The sequence below is a fragment of the Barbus barbus genome, assembly GCF_936440315.1.
Source record: "Barbus barbus genome assembly, chromosome: 25".
Classification (NCBI taxonomy): Eukaryota; Metazoa; Chordata; class Actinopteri; order Cypriniformes; family Cyprinidae; genus Barbus; species Barbus barbus.
The window spans coordinates 26,017,945-26,044,814 of NC_136753.1; the positions used below are offsets into that span (position 1 = coordinate 26,017,945).

The following is a 26,870-nucleotide window of genomic DNA, read 5'->3' on the forward strand; positions in this document are numbered from 1 at the left end:
CATATAATGGACGCAGCTTTCAATCTAACACACCCATGCACCAAAAACCACAAACAGCTCTCTAATCAAAACCTTTCCGTCTCGCTGCCTTCTTTGTCACACACTCTTATGCACAGATTTGATGTCATTGAGGTGCAAAGCTTCTTTGCAAAACCACCACCCATTTCATTCTTTACCCCCCCCCCCTTCTCTCATTCCCCTGAGGCCTGTGCAATCAGTCATCTGTTTGATCATGTGGAGATGTGGCTTTAGTGTGTGTGCTGGCTTGGTGCGTAATTCTGTCTTGGTGCTTTGAGATATGAAAGAGAGTATTTTTCCCCCCTCACTTCCTCAGTTTAAACCAGAGATGCCGCAGCGGTTCCAAACCAGTGAAGTCTAACACATGGCGGTCGTCCAAGCTGCAGGAGTTCCAGCCCAGCCCAGGTGGGCAAGACGGGGGTTTGGCGCAGAACAAAAGCAGAATCGTGCCCCTGTGCATAAGATAAGATCCACTCTCTAATCATCACACATTCGCATCCCTGCATGCTATCAGGCAGCTGGGTGACTACGAATGCACACTGACACAAACACTTACTTTAAATGCACACCTATAGGGCTGCCAAGTGTCTCTTACACTCTTAAAAATTAAAGATTCTTTATTGGCATCTATGGTTCCTTGAAGAACCTTTGTCATCCATACACAAAAGTTCCTTTATAATAGAAAAGTTCTTTAAATTTTTCAAATATTCTTCACACTTTTGAAAAAAAGGGGTTCTTTGGGTAACCCAAAAGGGTTCTTCTTTTATTGCATCGATACAAAAACCCTTTTCTTGGAATCTTTATTTAAAAAAAATGTAGAATATAGAATCAGCCCATTTATAAAGGAGCACTCTTTAAATTTTCTCTTATGATAAGATACATATAGAAAGATGTAGTAATTTGTTTCAAATCATAGCACTTACGTGATATTATATATTAATTTTACATTTCCAGTTTTCATTTTTTTTATATTAGTTATTTTATGTGCTTTTTTCATTTTATTAGATGTTTTAAATATACTTCTAAATAGATTGAATTCATTTTTATTTAAGTTCTAGTGATTTTAGTACTTCAGCTTATTTATTTCTGTTTAAGTTTTCAGCTAATATTTACATTTTATTTTGTTTCTGTTTTATTTCAAATTACCGAAAACTATTTTTGACCGTTTTTATTTAACAATAACAACACTGCTATCTTCCACTATTTACAGTAAAAATTCTCTAGCGTAGAGGACAGAAGCTAAATTAGCCCTTCAGTATGACATTTATTTATAAATGAAGTAGTATGCATTTCAGCACTTCATTCAGTCAAGGAGTGATTGTTTTTCTAGCTGCAGGCGTCAATCTCAAATGCATATGTGATGTATAGAAAGTTGGCAACCCCTTCACAAGAACTGACCCTAAAACACGTACAGGACATTTAGACTATATATAGTCTGCTTAATGACTCGTAAATATCCTTGCATTACACCCACGGTTGACTTTTCAATATTCAAACAAGCTGTGACTGTGGTTAAAACGGTTAGCTTTAGCATGTTTACGCTTTGGTTGTTAATTGAAATACTTGCGTCAACAGTTTGCTGCTCTGTCTATTTACATTTAATAGTGTCTATTTCTAGATGGGGAGAAGTTGCCTTGTGGGTATGTGGACCTCCTGCTATGGATTCCCTCAGTGGTGGTCTTGGACAGAACAGATTTTGCCTTTGCTCTTCTGATACGCCGCTTTTAGCCTTTCTCTATCTGCACTGATGTTTATCTGCATGTCTTTTTTGCATAATCAGAGCACAACAGATACCCAAACAAGTCAGAGCATAGCAACTTGGGAAGCATCCCAGCAATGTTGCCCCTCTTTCATTGAGAATTCCACACAGCCATAGCCTGGAATATTTTAATTCCTGTTCCGATACCACATGGAAGATACATTAGCCAGCTGACCTCTGACCCCTTGTGTGTTTCTTTGGCTCTGTGTGTGTGTGTGAGAGGCACAAAAATAAACATTTGTATGCACAAACATGCAGAGTAACAGGCATTTAGACATGCACACAGCGGCTCATTAGTGCAGTGCTGTCAGCAGGACCCTGCTTTTTAGGAGGTTACAGAGGTTACAACAGCTGCAGCTTTCAATGATCCGGAAACTAAAATAAGTAACAAATAATGGTGTGGAGAAATTCACAAATTTCCCATATTACAGCTACTCTTGCCTCTAACTCTGACCCAAATGAATCCATAAAAAAGTAACTGTAGTGTAATTACAGGTAGTTTTAAATGCAATATAATCGAATTCCAAGTACTTAGTTTTGGAATCTTATGATGTAATTCAGATTACATGTAATTAGTATACCACTGGTTTTGAGTAGGCCTATGTTGTAGCTTATTTCAATGTAGTGATGGATTTCTAGGCAGTTGGGAAGAAGTTTTTTTACTTATGTAGTCGCTTTCCTTAACAAAACATGCCGTTATGAATGCATCATATTTTTTTGGTATTATTTTGGATTTTTTTTTCATTTTTTTTTTTCATTATTTTGTAGCAGCCAGTACTGGATATTTAATTGTGCTTGTTAATTTCCTCTATTTTTACATTTAAAGTGCTTTTGTTGCCATAAAGGACTAAATATTAAAGATTTATAATCTTTAGCAAATGCATCTTAATTTATTATCAAATCATAATGTAAAATATGTTTCATGTTATATATAATATAATGTTGTGATTCCTAAATTTACATTTCTTTGCATTTAAAGCAATTGATATGTTTTTTTTTTTTTTTTTTTATTTAGACAAAATTGTATATAATTTATTTTTAATGTAGAAATAGTGTTAAAACATATTTATTTGTTAAAATAATTTTATCAGAATTTTAATGTTGTAGCATCTTTAATAACAACGAATCTACTGGCAGCTACATGTTTAATAAAACACACAAAAAGCCTTATGTTTTCATTATTGTTACAAGTTATTATAGCACATTATCATTAAGGAGATTATCTTGAAGCGTTAGGTGTGATGGACGTGCTTTCTGTAATAATGTGGGATTAGCAGAAAGGAAAAATGGAAATGTTTTTGAAAGCTCTACTCACAACACATTTCTTATTATGTTGGAGGTTCCTCATTTTGGCTCAAAGACATTCCCCAAGTGAGAACAGGCGAAAAGTAAAACCCGAGATCCTTGACTTTATCATTAATCTCTGTAGATCTGTGAGCAAACGCCTGGAAAATACAAACCCCTGTGGCATGTTTGCTTGCTCTGACTCTTCTTTGTGTCTTTCCTTCTTTCACTCTCTCCATCTAACATTTGCTGTCTAGTGTAAGTGATAAGACTTGTTGCCAGGAGGTTGAGAAGATTAGCCTGTTCTGAAGTCAGCAGCTCTCTCATCTGCTAGCGGTTTGTGACATGAGTGTGGCTTGATATGCTAAGCATCTCACTCTCAACACTTCATCATGCACTGATCTGAGACCAGCTACCCCAACTAGACCTCGACTATTGTGTTAAAGAAACCTCAAAACACATCTCATATCAGCAGTGGAATGTATCTCCAGCACATCACTTCTCACTTCATCTACAAAGCTGGAGATATCAATGTGCTTTCTGCAGATACAAAGATTAACATACCACTGGCCGACTAATTAACTGCCTCCAGTTCAGACATCATTATCTAAAATTGTCACAAGCGTCCAAGAACAAGCCTTGTTGTTGTCACGCTTATTTAAAGCAACATGAACATATACATATTGGGATTTGGGAATTAAATTATGAATGTAATATTGCTTCAAAGCAATTGCTCTTGATTATTTTTAACCTGCAAATAAGAACTACTTGGAGAACCTGATTTAGTACCACATGACAACAAAGAGCACTTTTTCTTTTTAAAATAGTATTCTGACTATTTATTTGATCTGACTACATTTGATCAATTCTGTTGTCACTACTAAATAAAAAAAACAACGTACCCCAAACTTTTGAACGGTAGTGTATCACAGCTTCCACAAAAAAAAAAAAAAAAAAAAAGGCGGTAAAAATGTTTTCACAATTGTTAATAAAAGTTATTTTAAATAGTGATAATATTTCACAATATTACTGATTTTTCTGATCAAATAAGTGCAACCTTGGTGAGCATTTTTTGAAAAGCAGTTTTGGTGATTATATACAAACCATATATACAAAAACATTTCAAAAAGCCTTAAAGATTCTAAATTTGAATTCTTTAAAAGAGAGAAATTGAATTTTTCCAACTGGATTTTTTTTCTGTCTGCTGCCTGTGACGTTACAGCTCAGATCTAAGCAATCTTGAATGTCCTGTGTCAGCCGAGCAACTGCCTTTGAGATGAATGAGAATGCTAACGGACAGCTTTTTCCAGGTGTTATAGACCTCCTTGATATTAGCATGGTCATAAAATAGTTTCCTTTTCCGGTATTCCCAAATGACTCTTTTTGTGCCGTGTATGTGTTTTCAGATGTCAGTTAAAGACAAGTCTGTTGACATAACTACATTCCCACTTGTCCTAAGAGCCAGAATGAAGCAGGAATTCTCTGTGGCCTGTAACATGAGCCCTACAGATTTTGACACCATAGATATTACATATGTTAGTGGTGGTGAATGAGGGTTCATACAAAAAGATTTACTGTATATATAATTTATTTTAAATGATACATTATTGAATTATACTATACATATAATTTAACATGCCTGAATCTCCTTCAGAAACTCAGAAAGGCCAGATGGTGTTAATTTGTTTGCCCACCCAGGGTAAACAAACTGGGTATACGGGATATTTACTTGTGTAAGTGGTGTTGGTGAGTCTATTCAACCATGCTTCTTATCTTAAAAATGTTTCTTTAATTACTCACAGAAATGTATCTGTTGAAACAGAAATGTTCCATGACTTTGGGATTCCTCCAGCAGTCTGTTGGTTTTAATTTAACAGATTATAGAGGGAGCCAGAGGGGTGGTTGATGGGGTCACAGATAAAGCCATAATTAGCTGTGGCTAATTGCTGTGTGGCTTCATTGGTTTGGTTGACTTTAGCATTTAGCCCCTGCTGGTAGATGCAGGAACTACACAAAACTATTCAAAAGTATCTGGGTGTTCTGGTAAATATTTTGCGTGCAAGCAGTCTTGATGCTTGCTACAGAGGGACAAACTGCAGTTGTGAGGGAAAGGTTGAGGCTGGGTGATAATGGGAGGTAAACGGCCTGTTTGGGAGTCTTGCAGCAACAGGTAAAATGCCGCTCTCATTTCATACCTGCAGACAGGTGCTTGGCAAAGTATGAAAATGAAGGGTTACTCACAAAGAGGATCAAGGACAGTTGTAGTCACACCCTTCCGCCCTCACGCTACAAACATCCTCTTTCAGAGGAAGAATGTTATCATGCACCAGTAAACATCAAATCTGTATCAAAGACATTTTGCTGCCTGTACTTTTACAGTTTTTTTAATATAATGGAATCTTCAAATACAGACTGTAAAGTCACTGCAACGTCTTTATCAGTTTACCATGACCATTACATTTTCATTATCAATCATTGTGGCAGTATTTTCATGGCGAATAACCACATTTTTACACTATATATATGTGAATTCAGGTAAATTGCGAAACATTTTGCCAGTGGTCATGAACTGCCTTTATTTTGTATTCTTCTTTGAGGTCCACTTAAAATGTTATTAAGAATTTTATATTAAAAACATCATAATTTATAAGTAATAGTCTATTTTCTGTCCTGTTTTAACCCTCTCATCGGAACACTCTGTTTGACCAGCCGTGGCCCACTGGTGTGATTGGCTAATAGTTGTATATGTTTGACAGCCTACATCCTTCACAGGTGGATGCTGCAGTGATTTAGGTTAAAAACACATAAATACTTAGTACATATCAAATGATCTGTAATAACAGACAATAGTGACCAAGTAATGAAAACAGTTACTCACACTTGTGTGTTGCGATATTACATTGCGATCCAATATAGTTGGCACAGCATCGTCTTTTATTTTCAATCTTTCTGAAAATCCCACGTCAGAGAACAAATTCTGAGTATGGGTCACCATACTTGGCCACACACCACTTCCCTTTCCCTTTCACAGCCTGTCATTTTGGCAAACTGGCTTCAATATAAACTGATTTTAGACTAACTAGAAAGTTTTGAGTTCTGAAACATACCGGATGTTTTTATAGCACAATGACCTCTTATATGTCAAAAGATCAAGTGAATTTTGGTTTCTCAGTTCATGACCCCTTTAAGATGACTAGGAAAAAATTTCCCAATTTACCTGAATTCAGATATACATATCTTTTAAAATCTTTGTTTATTCAGCTTCATATGCAATAATAAATTAATATTTCAAGATGTAATTTTTTCTTTCTTTCTTTTGATTCTTGGGTGAAATATGACCCAGGTATGTGCTTGACAGGTTTAGTGAGAGAGAGACCATTGATCTTTATGTTGGTTACCTTGGCCTGATTTAAAGATGCTGACAAACAGAGGCATCTACTGCATGTTGGTTATGGTGTCATTCTATCTTCATAGTAATCGATCCAACATGCTCACCAGTGCAAGCTATCATCTCCACCCCCTCCTCGTTAAAGAGTCTCTCTGCTACCATTTACAACAATACACATTCTATTTCCATCACTTTGTGATGTATGATTTACGAAGCACTCCCTCGTCTCGAGATCATGAAGTTCCATCTGTAACTTTTTTATCTCGCTTCTTGGTGAATTTACGACAAACAGCCGGTTTACAATTCTCTGCGCTGTATAGAAATAACAACCGAGTGTAACGGCATGTAATGCACATAATTATTTACAATCACATCCTTACCGCTGGGACGCTCGGCAATGATACGGGACAGAGAGTTTGTGGGAATAGAATTACGTTCAAGATTTAGTGATCCCTAAAAGAAAGGCTTCCCTTGTTGGATTGGTTTACCTCTCCTATGTGGAGTTCCCCTTCTGGAAATGGTTGGAGGAATAATCATAAAAACAGCATTGCAAGAACAAGTGAAATGAGTTGCTCATGTCGGGTCATGCGTGTAGCCACAAAAATACTTATATGAACCTGTGGGATTTTAGAATGAGTGTCAAACCTTTAAAAAATCTATAATATTATAGCAATACAGAACACAATATTTATATATTTAAAAAAAAAAACTTTTGTTCAGTAATGATGCATTAAATTGATCAAAAGTGAAGACTTGACTAATGATGCTGAAAATTCAGCTTTGCATCACCAGAATAAACTACATTTTAAAATATATTAAAATAGAAAATAATTATCTTAAATTGTATTAATATTTCACAATTTTTTGTATTTCTGATCCAAGTAGAAAATATCATTGTTCATAATCTTCCTTATAGAAGCCGAGCAGCTCTTCTATTGGTTATCTATGGTTATCACTGCCCAACTCACTTACTGCATGCATCAGGGATATCAAGCATTGGTTGTCCTTGAATTTCCTTAAGCTAAATAATAACAAAACTGAAATTTTGATGATTGGCTCTGCTGCCTCAGTCAAAAGGATGGACCTGTCCTTTGATATTGACGGGGTTCATGTTAAGCATTCTTCATCTGTCTGTAATCTTGGTGTCTTATTTGATTCATCTCTATCTTTTGCCTCTCACATTTCTTCTGTTGTTAAAACCTCTTTTTTCCATCTTCGTAATATTGCACGTCTTCGATCTTCTCTGACTCCAGCTGATACTGAAATCTTAGTTCATGAAGTTACAGTATGTTCAAAACTCAGCAGCACGACTTCTTACCTCTCCACCAGGCGTCCTGCTCATATTACTCCTTTACTGCATGATCTTCACTGGCTACCTGTGGCATCTCGTATACATTTTAAGATATTACTTCTCACATTTAAGGCATTAAACGGTCTTGCACCTCCATATCTGTCTGACCTACTGTACTCCTACTCTCCACTCCGGTCCCTCAGATCATCTGAGCTTGGTTTTTTGTCTATTCCTCGTTATCGGCTGTCCACTGTAGGTGGTAGGTCATTCAGTGTCAATTCTCCGAAATTATGGAATTCACTACCCCTTACACTTCGGAACTTATCTTCTTTGTCTAGCTTCGAGACTCAGCTAAAAACGTATCGGTTTAATTTGCATTTTGGATAATGTGGCTTTATTTTGCTTATATGTTTGTATTGTCTTTTGGGTATGTAAATGTTTTGTATAGCTCTATGTAAAGTGACCTTGAGCAATGGAAAGGCGCTATATAAATAAAACTACTTCTTCTTCTATTGACTGTGGGAACTGGAGACGGATCAAACAGGCCGTGTGCAGGTCAGACGCGGGGGAGGGTCATTTCAGATTCACTGGTATGAAGCGTCTCCCGCGGACAAACCCACAGGTGCCTGATCCACCAGCTTAAGACCCTCTAGTCCCCCTATATCCCAGGATCCTCTAATGTTTGTCTACATACTGTACTATGAATAAAGGGCGGTCTTGAGGCCATGATTAACAGAGAACAGAGAAAACTCCAGAACCTATGACCCTTTAGCGAAGTTCAGTTCCAGAATGGAGAATTCTCTGCTTGATATGAACTCAAGGCCTGTAGAATTCCCAAGATTCCAGACTCAGTGTAGCAAGGAGAACAGCTAATGGTCTGTTCCTCCTCACAACCTTTCAACTCATCCTTACAGAATTAAATGGTGTAGAACAGATATGGAGTAACGTACAGGACCTCTCTATATGACATTTCTCCCTTCACGAAACACCCAGAAATCAGTTTTAATTACCGTGCCACAGAAGTCTGTCTCTTCAGCAGATGTTTGCACACACACTTTCCTTCAGAGACGTTTTTATAATCACAGAGAAGTGCTGGTGATGAAAAACATCAAACAACTCAATCAAAGTGGTGGGGGGGGGGGGAAACGGGCAAAGAAAAAATGATGAGACTTGTGGTTTTTCTTTTAATTCATCTGTTTATTTTAAAACCTCCTCAATCGTAATCAAATTATTTAACATCTTATTCTGTTTCTGGGCAAAAGCATTCACAATATTCAGTAATTCTATCATGGCAAAGCTGAATTTTCATCAGTCTCAAGTGTCACATAATATGCTGAAATCTTTCTACACTGTAAAAAAAAAAAAGTTGTTTCAACTTAAATTTATTAGTGTAGGTAACTTGAAATTTTTAATTTACTCAATGTTAATTTAAGGGACAACTGGAATATTTTAGTTGACTAAACTAAAAATTTTGGTAACACTTTAGAATACTGTTCCATCATTAATGAATAACTACACAAGAACACATGAGTAATGCAATATTAGCACTCTAGTAACTATTAGTAACTAACAAGAAACTCTGATTAATGAATTAGTAATGTAGTTAGGATGTAGTAACACTTGAGTCATTACTAGTGGGTTACCATCATCTTCATTTTAGAATTAATTATACATTATGCATAATTCACATTAATTATGAACCTGTATACAGTAGTTCTTAGTAGTTCTCCAGGATATATGAAAAAAATAGTAGTTATTTATTAGCTAATAGTGAACTACCAGTTTCAACTGAGCGCTATTACTTACTAAATCACTAATCATAGTTTGTTGTTAGGTAATAGTAGTTACTACAATGTTAATAGTGCATTGGCTGTGTATTTATTCATTAACAAAGGATCAGTATTCTGAAGTGTTACCAAAATTTTAAGTCAGCGGGGTAACAAATTAATTTAAGCTGAAACAACTATTTTTTTTACAGTGTAATATTGTGATTTGCTGCTCAAGAAACATTTATTATTATTATCAATGTTAAAAACAGTAGTGCTGCTTAATAGTTTTGTGGAAACTGTTATTTTAGGATTCTTTGAATACAAAAAAAAAATAGCATTTATTTATTTACAAAGGTTTTTACTGTCATTTTTGATTAATTTAATGCTTACTTACTGAATAAAAGTGTTAATTAAAAAATCTTACTAACTGCAAACTTTTGAATGGTATTGGCAGAAAAAAATATCATGCTGATTAAGTTCATGTCATTTTATGTCCCTATACTTTAGTTTAAATGATGTATATTTATAGGTTTAAATTCATGCTAACTCATGCTACTTTACACTGAAGTTTGATAAGTATATTAATCTAGTGATGAGAGAGAGTTTTAGATGTAGGAAAAACAAGCAGTACTGGAAATTACGGTAATCCCAGACGTTTCACACATACCACGCAAAACATCTGTTGTGTTTGGCAAGAGAACTGAATATCTTATTCTGAGACTCCTCTTCTACAGAGGAATTCATACACACAAGAGTACATATTATGTGCCATATACTAGAGGAAGGTTTATCACACTAGGTAGATGATCACACTCTTTCGCTTGCTGGTTGACTTGCCTGTTAAGAGTGGTATGTCTGTGTTCATATGCAGTTTCTTTCCTTTGATCTTCAATGTTGATGGATGATGATAAAAAGAAGCAAAGTTCAATGTACTATTCCTCACCATGGAAAATACCTTCAACTTTCTACTGCACATGACTTTATTTCTTTATTTCAGTCTGTCGTTTGAGTCCAATTCCACAGTGCTCAAAAAATATTAAGGCCTCAATTTAAAAAGTATGTATTCATGTAAAATAATACTTATGCAAAAATGAAACAGGTGAGAGTTTTTTTAAATATACTAATAAACTGAATGTGTTTTAAATGCACAATAACCAGGTTTATTTATCATTAATAAATCCACTTAGTTTTAGCCTCATATATTTTAACTAATTGAATATTGTTTATTTCAACAATCATTTTTAACTGAATCAATACAATTTGCACAATCTTACCCGTTTCATGTATGACTGACAAATATGCATTACAGTACATTTATTATTTTATGTTAAAACTGTTTAGTCCAAATGGAATGCGTAAATCTTACATTTAGGCCTAAATATTATTTGAGTGCAAAACAAATAATTTTTAATCATTCAGCAAATTGTTTGACCTAGTTCATGGTTATATTTATATGTTTCAGTGTTGATAATATAAGCAATTTTGAGACAGTGTTGGGTCACCACCGTAAAAGGTCCGATGTAAAATCTGGGTCCTGAAGCAAAACCAGTTGAGCACCACTGTCCTGGCTTTGCGACCATTTCTAAAATCTGTGTCCTTTCTCTCGCTCCTTTGTCTCTCTCACACACAAAACCTCACATTCTTTATAGTCTGAACCCCTGCCCTTCAGATTCCATCCAGTCTGTAACACCTATATAATCATGCCACTACTGCGCCCCCTCTGTGGCATGTGGGCCAATAATAGACAGGCCAGGTAGCTAAGCGATGAGGAATTTCACATTGATATTTGATCCCATCGACCCATGTAGCATGGTGAGAGCGTATGGGACACAGTGCATGTCAGAGTTTGAGGATTTCTCAGCTCCTGCCCAAACATCTACAGAAGCTCATAAAAGAGTAATGGATGTTTTATCAAAGCTAATAGCCTATGACAAGCAAAGAAAACAAAAGACACTGAGAATGTTATTGCTGAGGTGTTTGAAGAATTGTAGGCACAGAAATGGAAAAATAAGAGACCCCCAAAGATTTGGTGGATTGATATTAACCTCCTGATTAGAACTAAACTAAATATCATGGAAAAAGTGTAATTTAGTGTCTAACATTTGATGTTCATTAAAACAATGGCACAATTTCAATTCAATTCACGCTTCTTTGTATAGCTCTTTTCACGATACACTTCGTTGCAAAGCAGCTTAACAGAAAATAGATGTTTCTACAATTAAGATTTTGTCAAAGTGATGTCTAAACGGCAGAAATGTAGCTACTGATCATGCAGTTAGTCAATGACATGTATTCAATTGTGAACCTGATTAACAGCAATGATTATATGTTGTGATCAAAATGATAGTAATGCAAGTAAAAATTAGTAATGAACTTGTAAAGTCGTAAGTTCATAGTTAGACATTATACATTAAGAAATGTATGAAACTCATGTTTTAAGTTTCTGTTTCTCAGATTAATTGTAAATGCACAAATTTTATAATTTCAGTATGAAATAATATCAGTATGATTTGCTAATGTTTTCTCATATGCTCACCAATGCTGAATTTATTTGATCAAAAAAAATACAGTAAAAGTTCAAATACAGTAAAAAATGTCCATTTAAAATAACTTCTATTTTAATATATTTAAGAATTTATTTCTGTGATGCAATGTTGAATTTTTTAGCAGTCATTACCCCAGTGTATTAAGTAGCTATTCATTTCCATAAAAAAAAATCTTTCTGACCTCAAACTTTTGTGTAATATTATAGGCTATAATTTCTACAATGAGAAAACAAATACCCAATGATGATCGTTTAAAGGTGATTCATGGACTGTGACAAGTGTGTTGAGTTTCGTCTGGCTCTGGAAACATGATTCGTTTCGGTCCTCATGTCATCAATCACCTTTAACCCTTCTCATATCAAAGTGTCTAAATAGCCAAGTTTACCAAATAAAGACATGTTCACTTTAAGTAAGACAGCACAGCTCAAATTCACCAAATACACTAAAGATAACACAAACACCCATCAAAAATAACTCTTATAAAATTTATCTTGTAAAAATGTAGTTAAAAACCGCTGCGTTGCATTTGAGCGGGAGATCCGGCTGGCAGATCTGAGTATCTGGGCAATGGTGATTTATGAGCGCTGTGTAAGGAATGTTTGAGGAACACATGTCTACGGCTCCGCTCCCCGGCCGCTGCTGTGTGACAGGTGCTGCATGCGAGAGCCAACACTTTCCTGCTCATATCAACATTTCTCATTTGTGCTGATGAGTCAATAAAACGTAGAAGCAAATTCTGTGGCTATTTATGTACCTAAAAGATGACAGAATGGAGATTGTGTTCATTTGTGTATATACATGTTCATTTCTAAAACGGTTAGTTCCATTCCTCAATTCTAATTGGTCCGCAGCTGTGTTTTATTCGTGATGCAGCACGGCCTTGAGTACCTTATTGCTTACACACACACACACACACACATAGAATATTAAATGCATTAATCCATGCATGTCATTGTTAATGTACATTGCATATAAAAAGTTTATATTTTGAAACAAAAGATCACAAAATTAATGTCAATTTATTCACACTTTAGTTTATTTAATGTCCATAGGGATAGATAGATAGATAGATAGATAGATAGATAGATAGATAGATAGATAGATAGATAGATAGATAGATAGATAGATAGATAGATAGATAGATAGATAGATAGATGGATGGATGGATGGATGGATGGATGGATAGATAGAATATGAGTAAATGTATGTGATAAATATATAATACATATTTTTAACATATATAACAGAATTTATGTATGTTTACATTTTAAAATTTAAAAAAGTTAGTCAGATGAAATCATTTCCATTTACTTATTCACAAACACATCATAATCTTCATTACATTAAAATCAATCATTAAAATAATACAAAATAAAAATGAACTACTTTAGCATTTATTATCTTGTGTTGTTATTGCCTGCTAATACATGTTTAACATTTAAAGCTCTATAAATGCATATTAATAATTTAATAATAATAACAATTGTTATTGTATATTTATAGTATATAAAAATAATGTTAACCATTTGAACCGTTATTGTAACGTGCTACCATTTATTAATTTGGTAAGTTATATAATGAGCAGGTTTTCCAATGACATCTAAAAGATAAAAAACGCCTTTCTTAATTAACTATCAATTGATTGATTGACTTTGGACACATTTTATGGATGTGGACACTTTAGCATTCTTTAGATTGTGAAAAAAAAATTATCTTTTGTTAATAGCCCTGCTATCTATGAGAGACATATTCAGTGAGAGAGCAAACAAAGCACAGCACTAGGCGCTGTCACTCTTATCAGGCGCTCAGGCCGAACACAATCAAAGAGATTCCTCTTTAGTCAAGGGCAATAAATGTCATCACTTCACAGCCACAAAGTATGAAAAGCCTGTAAACAGTCTGTGGGATTGTCTGCACTTGAGCACACATCATTCCTATTACGTACACATGCGTTCTCCTTCCATTCCCCGTGAGTTCCTCTGCGCTGTGGGGAATTGTGAACTTGCGAGAGACTCGCTGTAAAACATTAAAAACCCAACCACAGCCCTAAATTCCAGGAGATGTTTGCTAACCCCATGCCTGTGTCTAAGAGGACTGTGGGGGCATCAGGGGGATGTAATGAATGGGCCGAAAGAGCATGATGAATGTGGCTGCTGGCGTCTGTGTGTGTGTGTGTGTGTGTGTGAGAGAGAGAGGGAGGATGGCCATCAGGGTTTGGGTACACATGAGGGTTAAGATGAAGCAGAGAGGAGAATCTCACATTAAACTGTGAGGGAAAAAAAGAGCGAATGTAGCTGAGTGATGGAAAAAGAGGAGGAGAGAGGAGAGACAAGTGTGTGAAAAAAAACAGTCCTCAGGAAAAATCTTATCATTTTAATTTAGGATGGCAATCGATTTCAAATTTTGATTGAATTAATTTGCTGAATAATTCATTTCATCACATATATGCAAAAAAGACCTGCTGGCAGAGAATGAATTAGCATTTTTAATAAGTCTGTCTGATTTACGCAGCAAACAAAGAAACGCACTGCAAATAAAATTTATTTAGTTGTATTGTGAGCATTTGCAGTGCGTTTCTTTATTTGTTTGTGTTGTGAGCATTTGCACCACCTGCTGTCAAACTGATGAAGATGTTTTCTTGATTTGCTGTTGCTTTTTCTATTTGCATGTGTTTTCTGAAGTTGCAGCTCGTTGAGCTCTCTCAGCCACCGTACTAGAGGAACTTAGGCTAGCTCTGTTGTTATTAGCTGTGTCTCATTTAGAAGGATGCGTCCTCCGGAGGTCTCATTCGAAGGGTGCACACGTCATCGAGGCGGTCTCATTTCAGAAAAGCAAGTAGGACACTTCGAATGCGACCTTCTTTCACAGGAATTCGGAGCATGCATCAAGTGTATCCTTCGCTGCTACAGATAACCCATAATTCTTTGCGTTGCCATAAACAACCATCGTTAATTTGAAAAATGCTGGCGCCGGCAGATGTACACACAAGCGCGGTGGTGTTTTCAACTTAACTTAAAGTCCCTCCAGTAAAAACAGATAAACTTTGTTCTTAATATCCTCCTCCTTTTTTCTCTAACAGATGTCTGTTGTATGTACACGGCAACTCCTCAAACATTGAGCAAAATAAAAGTAAAAGCATTTTTTTTTTTCAAATGACTTTCCAAATTTAGAAATAATTTTCCTTCATTTAAGTAGTGTGAGAGTGCAACGATGCTCTAAATGTGTTGGCAAATCAACGTAATACTTCCTGTTTCCTTTTCCTCCCATCCTACGAAGGCCGTCTAGTTTTTAATTCTAGGTTGAGGACACTTCATTACGCATCCTACAGAGGATTTGACCTCCGGAGGACGCATCCTTCTAAATGAGACACTACAGAATCTATTTGGATGTCTACTGGAAGTTAAGTTAGGGCCACAAAAGCACGCATGCGCAGTAACGTTTGTTTATGTTGTTGCCGTTGAAACCGTCTAATATGACTGAATCCTATTGAGTGTCCTGAACAGTTGAGGAAGGGGATTTTGGTTGCACAGCTGCTCTTTTTGTGAAATCCCTGCTCTTGGTCACAACTTTTATTTTCTGTTACTGTCCAGATGAGGTTAAAAACACTGCTGGGTTTTGTCTGCTTTATAGCCCCAGTTAACCTCTCTAACATTACTGTGCTCTCCACTTATGAACTTTTATATGTAATACACATTCTGTAGTTGTCTGTTCATGTTCATGTTATATAAACCTTCCAGTTATATCTGTCTTTTCTCATTCTGCAACCTCAACTTTGTTTTATTAGGCCTTTATATTTTATTTAAAATTGTATTATGTATACACTGTTCCAGAATATTCTGTAATCTTGGATCTACGATTGTAGTTTAACTTCCAACTGTTCACTCACACACATCACAGGAGGCTTCAAATGATGTTCCTGTGGGGTTGGCTGCTGCTGCTGCTCGTTTGGCAGGAAGTCACATTTCTTTATGTAGCGTGGCAGGAGGGTGCTTTTTAAGCTTGTTATAAGTTGGCAGTATGCAATAATAAATTCACCAGTACTGCAGAACATCTTTGAAGGATTGCCCTAAGATGCATGCTTCTAAGTTATATAGACAGCAGGTCAACAGGGGTGGGTTCGTCTTACGTAAACCCAGCAGATTTGGTGCGTCACACTGGTTAGCACATGGAAAGTAAAGCTGGAAACACGCTCTTTCTTTCTGTATATGCAAACTATCAGTCAAACCTTCGGACACACCTACTGATTTTTTATTATGACTATTTTCCACATCATAGAATAATAGTAAAGTCATCAAAATTATGAACAAACACAAATGGAAGTATGGGAATGTTGTGACCATAAATGATGGATGGATGGATGGATGGATGGATGGATGAGTGGACCGACGGATGGATGGATGGATGGATGAGTGGACCGACGAATAGATAGATAGATAGATAGATAGATAGATAGATAGAGACGACTAGCCATGTTTACAGTTTTCACAGATGGGGTTTAGACAGTGTCAGGTTAAGTGAGATAAATGACTAAGTTCCTCAGTTGCTCCACGTGGGAAAAGCAACAGCAATGTGAAATGCTCAAAGTCTGTCACTTCCCACCCAGCCACAGGAGAAAGCTATTTTATCATAGTTATCCCTTCAACAGGTACCCAGCTAATCCACATCCATACGTTTTCTTCATCTGAAGTAAAACGTTTTCTGAAAGCGTTCACACAGACGTTTTCCCCATCAACGTCAACCCTGACCTTTCAGGCAGGAAACACTGCCGCCGTGTGGTGAAACCTCAAAATGTGGAAATGCCAAATGACCCTTCTGAGTCCCCGTAACAGTACAGAAGCCAGAACAAATGAGTGTGCTAATAGTTTAAACATTACATTCTTCAGCTTTTTTTCCCCCAGGCAGACCCAACACTACGTTAAAGTCTGAATATAACAGCAAACAACCCCAAATCCTCATTCAACGCCACACTTAAAACTGATTTTTAACTCCATTATTTCTATGCTCCTGATTGAAGGATAAAGTTGTTTACAGTTTACGCCTACGTTTATTTAAGGCTTTTGGCTAATAACTATATAGGTTTTATGTTTACAAATCTACCTTATTCCTATTTCCTATCCAAAATTGATTTAAAATGAATTTAGAACAGTTAGAAATAAAAATGATTATTACATAAAATACAGTGCAGACAGCAACAAATGCTCAGCTAAACAGATGAGTTTTGAGTCTGGATTTAAATGTGGCTAATGTTTTAGCACATCTGATCTCTTTTGGAATAGTAAAAACATCATAATTTAAGATATTTAATTTTTTTCATTATTCACGAAATAAAAATTGAGTGAAATAAAAGACTAAATTATTTGACAACCCTTACAGTTCCTGCTCTTCAGTTAAGTTCAACTCTTTTTTATATATAGCCTATAAGCGACTAAATAATCAAGCTTTCGCCAAATTAAAAAATAAAACATTGTTTAGATTTGCTAATTTTGCTTCTATATATTATTTATTAAATAAAATCATAAGATTTAAAATAAAAATGTATTTAAGTCTAAATAACATCTGCGATTAAGCATTTTTTATTATTAATCAAGAATAAAATACAAGCTAGACAATGATAGTACATAAAATGTATATTTTTAAATATAATGAATAATTTTATTATTATATTTTAGATACAGTATAAAAATAAGAAAACTAAAATATATTTCCGTAGTATTAATATATGAGACTCCATAAACAAAGCCAAATCAGTTATCAAATTGTTAAAATATTACAAAAAATATTGTATGACATGCAATTTAATAAGTAAAACAATCATGTTCGAAATAAAAGTCGAAATAACGTCATATTCATTTATTTTTTTTATTGCAGAAAAAGGTAACATACAGATATGAACACAAAAATATAAACGAACAAGACAAAAGAAAAAGTAAATAATAAATAAAAGCATAGCTCATATTCAATTTTAACAAATAAGGATATTACAAAATACCAGGGGGATTGAAGAGTGTATCATAGCATTTGAAACATTTCACAGACTTTTTGTTTTTTAACAGTCTTATTGAAGAAATATACAATTCAAAGTCAGAACAAAACAAATTTAACATAGGAGATGAATTAAGAAATTTTTGTTTATGAACGTCATATTCATTTTTTTTTTTTTTTGAAGAATGATTGAACATTACAAAAATTTTAACATGTAAATCCAGATACACAAAATATAATAGCAATCTCAAACTGTAGAACATTGTTTCAGAGGAGAAAAGTAAATAAAAAAATAAAAAAACAGTGAAAACATCTTCCTTTTTCCTTAGGACAAATGTATACAAAAAAAAAAAAAAAAAAAAATCATGAAATCCAACAATAAGTCATTCTTTTTGTTATTAATCTGCATTAGAGACTTTTCAAAAGGAACGTCATATTAATTGCACAAAGCGGAAGTTTCGTTGTGAGGTCACGTCTACGTATTCCACGTCACGGAAGTCACAGAGCTGATGATCCATTAACTAAAACCGAGCTGAGAACTTGGGTTTTCGGTCTTGTAATGTTGTGGTACTTCACAGGATACAGACTCAGGACTGTCTTGGTCTAAAAGAGAGCCGAAAGCGCGGAGGCTGAGTTGGTGTGCGAGCCTGCCTGCCGTTTAGCAGGCTAGCTCCCTAGTTTAGCAGCTAACTTAGCTGCCTTGGCGACAGCTGAGTAACTCGCAGTTATTTCATTTTACTGTCGCCTTGTATTGCGTAGCCATGGCAACTCGGCGACTGACCGATGCCTTCTTATTAATGCGGAACAATGCAATCCAAAACCGGCAGATTGTGGCTGAGCAAGTGAGTACATACGACCCCCGTCGTACCCTGAATACACGTAGCAATGCTGCGGTGAGTCTAACGTTCATTGTCTGCATTGATTGTTTTCGCGTGTGTGTGTGATTCTGAGCTAGCTAGACAACAGCACTAGCTAGTGGTGTTTGTTGATGTCAGTCGGTTGTCCAACAAACCTCTACTGTTTTGTTTGCCGTGTGAGGAGCTGGCAGGTCTGTGCTAGCTATTCATCAAACACTTCTCATTCAGTCGCATTTTGATTTACCTCAACACACGGGAATGGCTAGAAGGTGATGGTCGTGCTAGTTTTGGACGTTTAGTTCATCAGTGCGGGACGTTTTGATGCCAGGGACCCTAAAATATGATGGGCCCCTTTCTGAAATATGAAGGCAGCTGTATATTTTCGCTTATGATGATCCACTTATACTGTGTGTGGAACAAGATGAAGTAGGCCTATTATATTATAAAAGAAGTTCATTGGCTTTTGTATTGTTATTTTGGCAATAGCTATGAAAGTAATAGCTTTTAGATGTATAAACTTGAAGAGAAACATTTACACGTTTTTGTAGTCGTGTTTTATTTCAAATATGAATGTCAGTATAATAAAACAAAGACGGTAATTAGTGATTAATAACTAGAATAATAACTTTAGGTCTTTAGGAAACAAAATGAAACCATAATGTCAAAATCAGTATACATTACTGTTCAAGAGTTTGGGTTGGGATTTTATTATTATATTAAGTGTTTTATGTTCATCAAGGCTGCATTTATTTGATGAAAAATACAGTAAAACAGGAATATTGTGAAATACTGGTACCATTTAAAATAACTATTTTATTATTTCAGTGTCACATGATCCTTCAGAAAGTGATTTTTTTTTATTCGTTATTTTTTAAACATTTTAATATGCTGATTTGCTGCTCAAGAAACATTTCTTAATATTATCAGAGTGTTCTGTGGAAACACTGCATGATTCTTTGATGAATAGAGTTCAAAAGAACAACATTACTTTGATATATAATTATTTTGTCAGTATTTACTGTCGCTTTTGCTCAATTCAATGTATCCTTGCTTAATAAAATTATTCATTTCTTTTTCAGAAATTCTTCTTACCCCAGACATTGAACAGTAGTGTAGGTTAGCTTTTTTCCTGAAATTTGATCATACAAAAATAATTTAAATTAAATATTTATTAATTCTGGATATTTTGGATTGGTTAACCAGGTTAATGGAAGTTGCAAAATATTATGGAATTTTAAAATCATAATTTATGCCTTTATGTATCACTTTTCATTAAATGCCTCTAATACCTTATTTTTATGCATTTACAAACATCATAACTGTAGTGTGGTGTTTTATTGCTATGAATATTTTTGTGAGTCTCTTTGATTCTCTATATACTTTGCTCTAGTTATGTTTTTAAATTTTAAAACGAGACTCCAGAGGAAGGCAGTATGTTTTGTCTCCCAATCTTCCATAGATCTTTCCTACAGATAAGTTATGCATCACATTTTTCTTTCTCTTTGATGCTGGTGGGCGGCCTGCTATCCAGAATGCTTTTAAATGGTCCGGTATCTTTATAGGGTATTGATTGGGTCCTGACAGACAGATTTTGTATGTCTGTCGCTGCAGTATTTGAAGATAACTCGGTGTTACTAGCACGGACATCATTCTGAACTTATATCGATCATGTATCATGCCTGCTTATGTTTTGTCTGGTGTAGTGGCTTCATTCCTTACCATCTGCTTGCATGTTGATATTTTTTCCCTGTTTGTACTTCTTGTGGTCTAGCTAAGCACTTCTTGCTCTGCCTTGCAAAATCCTGACAGAATCTTCTGTATTACATTGCTCAGATCGAAAGTAATCATGTCAATGTGTTGCTTTGGGTTAAAATTAGGATTTATCTTCCAGCTTAATCTTTTATTGCATCTTATAAATTCAGTAAATCACAAAGTGCTTTGTTTTTCCAAACCTAATATCTTATTTAGGGAATTTATGAATCAGTAGCACAATTAGATTGAGATGTTGGAGTTATTGGGCTGGAATTGACAAATCTTACCTGCCTTGCTACATGATGCGAAAAAACATATGCACATGTATATTTTGTATGTATGCCTGTCTGTCTTCTACATTAGCATATATATGAATTAGCCTAATCTTCAGTTAAAAACACTTTGCATTTATTGGTTTTTGTTCCTGATTTGTCCAGTTCTGTCCAAGTCCTGCTGTCACTCTTTTTGATGCTGATCACTGCTTTTTGTCTTGGGCTCCTCTACTCTCACTCCTCATGTTCCTCCCCTTCTCTATTATCTCTCCTCTCATTGGATGGGACATCGCTGGGCTCTTCCTATCACATTAGGAGTTTGATGAGGTAACCTTGATGTTTTAGCATTCCTTTGCTAAGCTCCGCCCCCTTGGTTACTGTTGCTAACTCAGATGAGCTTTAAAGAATGTCTCATTGGAATGAATTAGTTAATTTACCACCAATAAAAAATACTTGTTCATTTACGAATGAGTGCAACACATAGTTTTAGTCGCAGCATGAACTCTTTCAAGAGTTGACAGCGTGAATCCTTTTTTCCTGATTTACAGTTTTAAGTGACCCAACAACATTTTACTGATTTTTTTTTTTTTTATGTACAATTGCTTTCAAAACCACAAAAAAGCCAACAGAAATTTATTGGATCTACACTCCGGACTAACTGCGTGATTTTATATTGGGCATTTGTTGCTGCTCCACTTCTGAGACTCAAAACCATAAAAAAACACACCTTCCTTAGACTTGCATTAAAAAAAGAGCAAGAGCTTGTCTGATAATATGATGGAACAATAGAAGGATAAAGTAGGATTGGTCTGTGCATTTTTAAGGCGGGGCTTAGTACAAGGTCAGTTTGTGCAAAATTTGAACACTTGTTTTTTACACTGATTGCTCAGTTTTCATTCAATATTTTGTTCAATAATTCTTTCAGCTGCCAATAATAATCTCATATAGCTACATTTACTGTATTTATCAACAAAAATGTATGTTTGCCCTCATTTCTCTCTGTCTACTAGTTGGCCGATGACCGTATGGCCCTGGTGTCAGGCATCAGTTTGGATCCAGAGGCTGCTATCGGTGTCACAAAGAGACTCCCGCCTAAATGGGTGGAGGGAGTGGATGAGGTAATTACTAGATGTTTGTTTTAAGTGATCAGTGACATTTAAAGGTATGTTCCAGTTTCAAAACAAGTTAAGCTCTACCGGCAGCATCTGTGGTATGCTATGAATTACCATTTCATTTAGACTCACCCCTTAGTTTGTTGAAAAAAAAAAAAAAAAAAAAAAAAAAGTACAGTAACACATTTACAATATTAAAAAGAATAATTCAAAAGTGACATGTAATGAACCGGACAAGTCATTTATTATATTATAAAAGATTTCTGCTTCAAATAAATGCTGTTCTTTTAAACTTTATCAAAGAATCCTGAATGTATAGTAAAATGAGAAGCAAATCAGAGTATTAGTGTAATTTCTAAAGGATCATGTGAGGCTGAAGTAATGATGGGAAATTTAATTTAAAACAATTTAAATTAAAGCAGAAAGCAGTTATTTTAAATTTTTCACAATATTACTGCTTTTACTCTAAATGCAGCCCTACTGAACAGAAGAGACTTTTCCCAAAAAATTTTAAATGTTAGTGTATATTAATTCTTGCTTGCATAAAAAGTGGTCTTAATTTTGTTTAATGTTAATCAACAGTATTTATTTTGAACCTAGATATAGACATTTGACATTGGCATACATAGTCTTTGCTCAAATAAGACGTCTAGTCTTCGTCAACAGAATGAACAGTGAAGTCCTTGTTCCTGCAGATTCAGTATGAAATCACACGTATTCGTCAGAAGATGAAGGAATTGGCCAGTCTGCACGACAAACACATGAACCGGCCCACGCTGGATGACAGCAGTGAAGAAGAGCACGCCATCGAGATCACTACACAGGAAGTTACACAGGTATAACAGCACACACAGAAATCCTGTTTTATTACAGTGCCATCTGTTGTAACTAAAGAGACTGAAGTGGACAGACAGAAAAAACTACAGCAATTAATCAAAGCACACATCTTAAAACCGAACAAATTTCAGCAGTTGTAGTGAGTCTGCATATATGTGTGTGTAGATGTTTCACAGGTGCCAGCGGGCCGTGACTGGGCTTCAGACTCAGAGCCGTCATTGTACAGAGCAGGAAAACAGGCTGTTGACCAATGTGGTCTCCTCACTGGCCCAGAGCCTTCAAGAACTGTCAATCAACTTCAGACACACACAGTCAAGCTACCTGAAACGTAAGTGTATGCAAACACAAGATTTATGTTAATCAATATAGGAACATTAGCTTTTACCTCATGCTGTTTATATTTTGACAAATCTTTGATACATCTTGCTTTCATTTATAGGTATGAAAAACCGTGAAGAAAGATCCAAGCACTTTTTTGACTCTGGTCCTCTTGTGGAGGAAGATGAAGATATTGCTCTATATGACAGAGTGAGACTGTTTTACAAATACTTATGCTACATACGTGTTTCCATATTGGTGACTATATTGGTGTCAACCAATCACTGTTGCTTTAGATTATTGGCATTGGTGGAAGCACATTTACAATTAATTTGTCATATTTTGATGCTTAATGTCCCTGTGAATGGGAACATTGTATGCATTTATTTAAATATGGGCCATAATATAAAATTATTAATCTTTTTTTTTTTTTTTTTTTTTTTGTTCAGCAAATATTTAGATATTGGTGTGCAGTGGGCGACCGATATATCGGCTGATATTTGGCATTATACACACTTTTTAATCAAGTTTTTCATATTGATAAATTTTACGATTATTTCAATTTAGTAAATATAAAAAGTAATCTACATTTCAATGCAACTTTTGTTATTTAATAGTATTTTGTTGTCCGTACGTGGTTGACATCTGTCTTTCTCACTCTTTCAGGGGTTTACAGATGACCAACTAGTGCTGGTTCAGCAAAACACAGTGCTGGTAGAAGAACGAGAGAGAGAAATTCGACAAATTGTTCAGTCCATCTCTGACCTTAATGAGATATTTAGAGATCTTGCTGGAATGGTTGTTGAACAGGTTAGATGTGATTTTTATATATAAATTTATTTATATATTTAAACTGATTTAATATGAATTATATAAGAATTAAAGTGCCCCTATAATGCCTTTTCTAATATTACCTTTCATGCAGTGTGTCATGTAGCAGTATGTGAACATAAACTTTCTGCAAAGTTGTGAAGCCGACAGTGCACGATATATAAAGTTATTGTCTATCAAAAAAAAACAAAGAGTCTGTTCGCAATCGCCTAAACAGGAATTCGAATCTTATTCTGTTACGGCTGTAGGTCACAAAGTGACACATTTGCATAATGTCCGCCCATGGGCTGTCATTCGCGCTAGACCAATCACAGCAGCGAGGGCTCATGGAAAGGAGGGGTTTAGAGAGACTGATTCTTCGAACTGCTTCGTACGAGTTGTTTAGGAATCATTTAGAAATGGGGTAAAATAAAAGCTATTTTTTTAAAAAAACGCTTTTTTAAATGCTGTTTTAGGACGATATTAGCAACCTTAAAAATGGCATAATAGGGGCATAATAATAAAAAAAATGAATAATAAAAAGGATTAGAAATAAATTGGGTTCCTACACAAAACGAATATTATGACTGAGGTATAAGTATGCAAATGAAATTTTTTAAAATATGCATTGTTAATGTCGATGTAAATTAAATGCAGGGCACAGTCCTCGACAGAATCGACTTCAATGTGGAGCAAGCTTGTGTCAAAACAGAGGAAGGGCTGCAGCAGTTGCAGAAGGTGAGGCTCTTATCAAGCCTGATGATGGGTTAAGCAATATGTCAAGGGTTGTAATTGCTTACACTTACTTTAAGTCATTTGTTGTGTAATGTGTAATATAAATGTACATACAATATCCACATGACATAAAAATAATATTACATAAAAGAGATGGAAAGCACACTCAAACCTTTCTCTTTCCTTTCTTAGGCTGAACAGTACCAGAAGAAAAACCGCAAGATGCTGGTCATTTTAATTCTCTTTGTCATAGTTGTTATTCTAATACTTGTTCTGTTCGGGACAAAGTTTAGGTGAATCATTCCATGGCCTCTAGGAGGGATCTACCTGTTTGTATGAGAGAAATTGATGTGTGCGTGAGTGGGTATGCATGCTAACTTTCAATACCATTGTTTGAGGGTGAAAAATTTGGAAGGCGCTTAAGTTTTAAAATACTACACAGCAAAGTGAAGCAAATAAGGACGCCTCCTCCTGCCGCCGAGTGTAGTGTCTGGATATGTTCATGTTTAATTTTGCCTAAAATCCTTATTTTCTTCTACATTTTCCTTAGTTATTTATTATTTTTTGCACATTTCCCTCTCAACTCTCATTACTGAAATGCAGAATTAAATTATTTTAAATAAAAAAATACAGTTGCAGTATTACAGTAATTTTAACTGTATAGCTGGTACAAATCTAATGGGAATCACCATTGATGATAATGGAAAGTAAATTAGAATACATTAAAATAACAGACTTTAAGGGGGAATGGTCTTAATGGTTGTAAAAATTAGCTCATGATGCATATTCTTTTGAATATTGGGTTAAATGTCACCTGAACGTGTTTTCTAAAGATTCACTTACTTTCTTGTGTTCAGTCAACCTCAGTGTGAGCATCTTCAATGAAACCTGTCATAAGCTGCCTTTGAAGCAGACCTTGCTTGCAGGTTAGGATGTGTGTGTTTGATGCGAGCTCAAGATGACATCATAAACTCTGTTTTCCTGTAATTTAGTCTGAAAATTTTCAAGTGTGTGTGAGAGAGAGAGAAGCACTGACACTCCAGTCAACCATGGAGGAAACTGATGAATGAGGAACGTGTACTCAAAGCATTTACCATGTTCAGTTTTTTTTTTTATGTGATAAAATGTATATCATTGGGATTATAACGTGTTGAATGAGCTGAATGTTACATTGTCCTTTATGAGCGTCCATAACTGAGCGCTAGTTCCTCTGTGCACGTCAGCGGAGGCGTTTTATGCATCATGTGTTTGTCTACGTTTTAATGGCAGTGTTGTTGTCATTCTATCAGTATCATTTCAGTGATTTATTCAGTGAAAAGCAGGAGTGATTCATCAAGATTTTTTGCTTCGCTCTGTTCCTTGCCTTAAAGAGTGAATATTTGTGTGCTGAACATGGATGTTTTTTAAAGCTTTCCTTGTCCATGTTTTATTAGCTGGTGTTGTCACTACCGTATCGTCCAGTCTGAACTTTGACCTTCAGTCTCAGACTGAAGTTCAGTTGAGTCTGCTGACTGTCTGTACAACTACTGTTCCCTGTACAAGATGAAATTATTTATTTTAGATGCAAATATGTGTACAGAGTTTATGGAGTTCTATTGTTGTCTATTGGTAGTCCAGAGTCTTTTTTTCTTTGTGTATTGTAATGATTTATTTTCTGTCCTTTCAAAAATCAATTCCTGTTGGCTTTTGTGAAGGGAAATTGCACCACTACTGTATGATGGGGTTAAATCATGAAGTTGACCATGTTATTTTATAAATACAGAGACTGTTTATTCTTATGTTATTTTAGAAGGTTTGAAAAAAATATATAACTGCACATGCAAGGCTTAAGTCCATTTCATGTGATTTACTCCATGGTTTTGGCGTGAAACCCAGTGTGAATATAATATTTTCTGCCATTATGGTACTACTGTATTCCATCTGAATCTTCTGTAAACGCTGAACAGGTTTTTAATGAAATTAAAACAAATATATATATAAAGATGCATGGCGTGCAGTGTTTTATAAAGGCATTGATGCATATATTTTAATAATTTAAACACCGTGTCAGGATTTTTCGCTCAACTGAAACAATAACTCAAAATAAATCTCACTATTTTCTGCTTAACCCTATAAAGCTGACTATAACATTTGAGATATG

The 26,870-nt window shown here is 35.2% G+C and overlaps 1 protein-coding gene across 4 annotated transcripts; it reads left to right on the forward strand.

Annotated features, from left to right (window-relative positions):
- The first annotated feature begins 18,500 nt into the window (after positions 1-18,500).
- Positions 18,501-26,708, forward strand: LOC306844526 (syntaxin-16-like). 4 transcript variants are annotated; one of them, XM_079376734.1, is made up of 9 exons: positions 18,519-18,879; positions 21,084-21,245; positions 21,929-22,036; positions 22,726-22,866; positions 23,033-23,195; positions 23,307-23,395; positions 23,852-23,995; positions 24,653-24,733; positions 24,923-26,708. In XM_079376734.1, exons 3-9 carry the CDS (start codon positions 21,944-21,946, stop codon positions 25,025-25,027), a joined length of 816 nt encoding a protein of 271 aa, XP_079232860.1. In that variant the 5' UTR covers positions 18,519-18,879; positions 21,084-21,245; positions 21,929-21,943; the 3' UTR covers positions 25,028-26,708. The 4 variants fall into 4 exon arrangements, with proteins under 4 accessions (XP_079232858.1, XP_079232860.1, XP_079232859.1 ...); XM_079376732.1 differs by lacking the exon at positions 21,084-21,245 and having other exon boundaries at positions 18,501-18,934; XM_079376733.1 differs by lacking the exon at positions 21,084-21,245 and having other exon boundaries at positions 18,523-18,883.
- Positions 26,709-26,870: the final 162 nt, after the last annotated feature.

Coding starts and splice junctions, on each gene's coding strand:
- LOC306844526 (XM_079376731.1), top strand. CDS start 18,799: ATGGCAACTCGGCGACTGACCGATGCCTTCTTATTAATGCGGAACAAT. Junction 18,880..21,928: donor GGCAGATTGTGGCTGAGCAA/GTGAGTACATAC, acceptor TCTGTCTACTAG/TTGGCCGATGACCGTATGGC. Junction 24,734..24,922: donor GGCTGCAGCAGTTGCAGAAG/GTGAGGCTCTTA, acceptor TTCCTTTCTTAG/GCTGAACAGTACCAGAAGAA.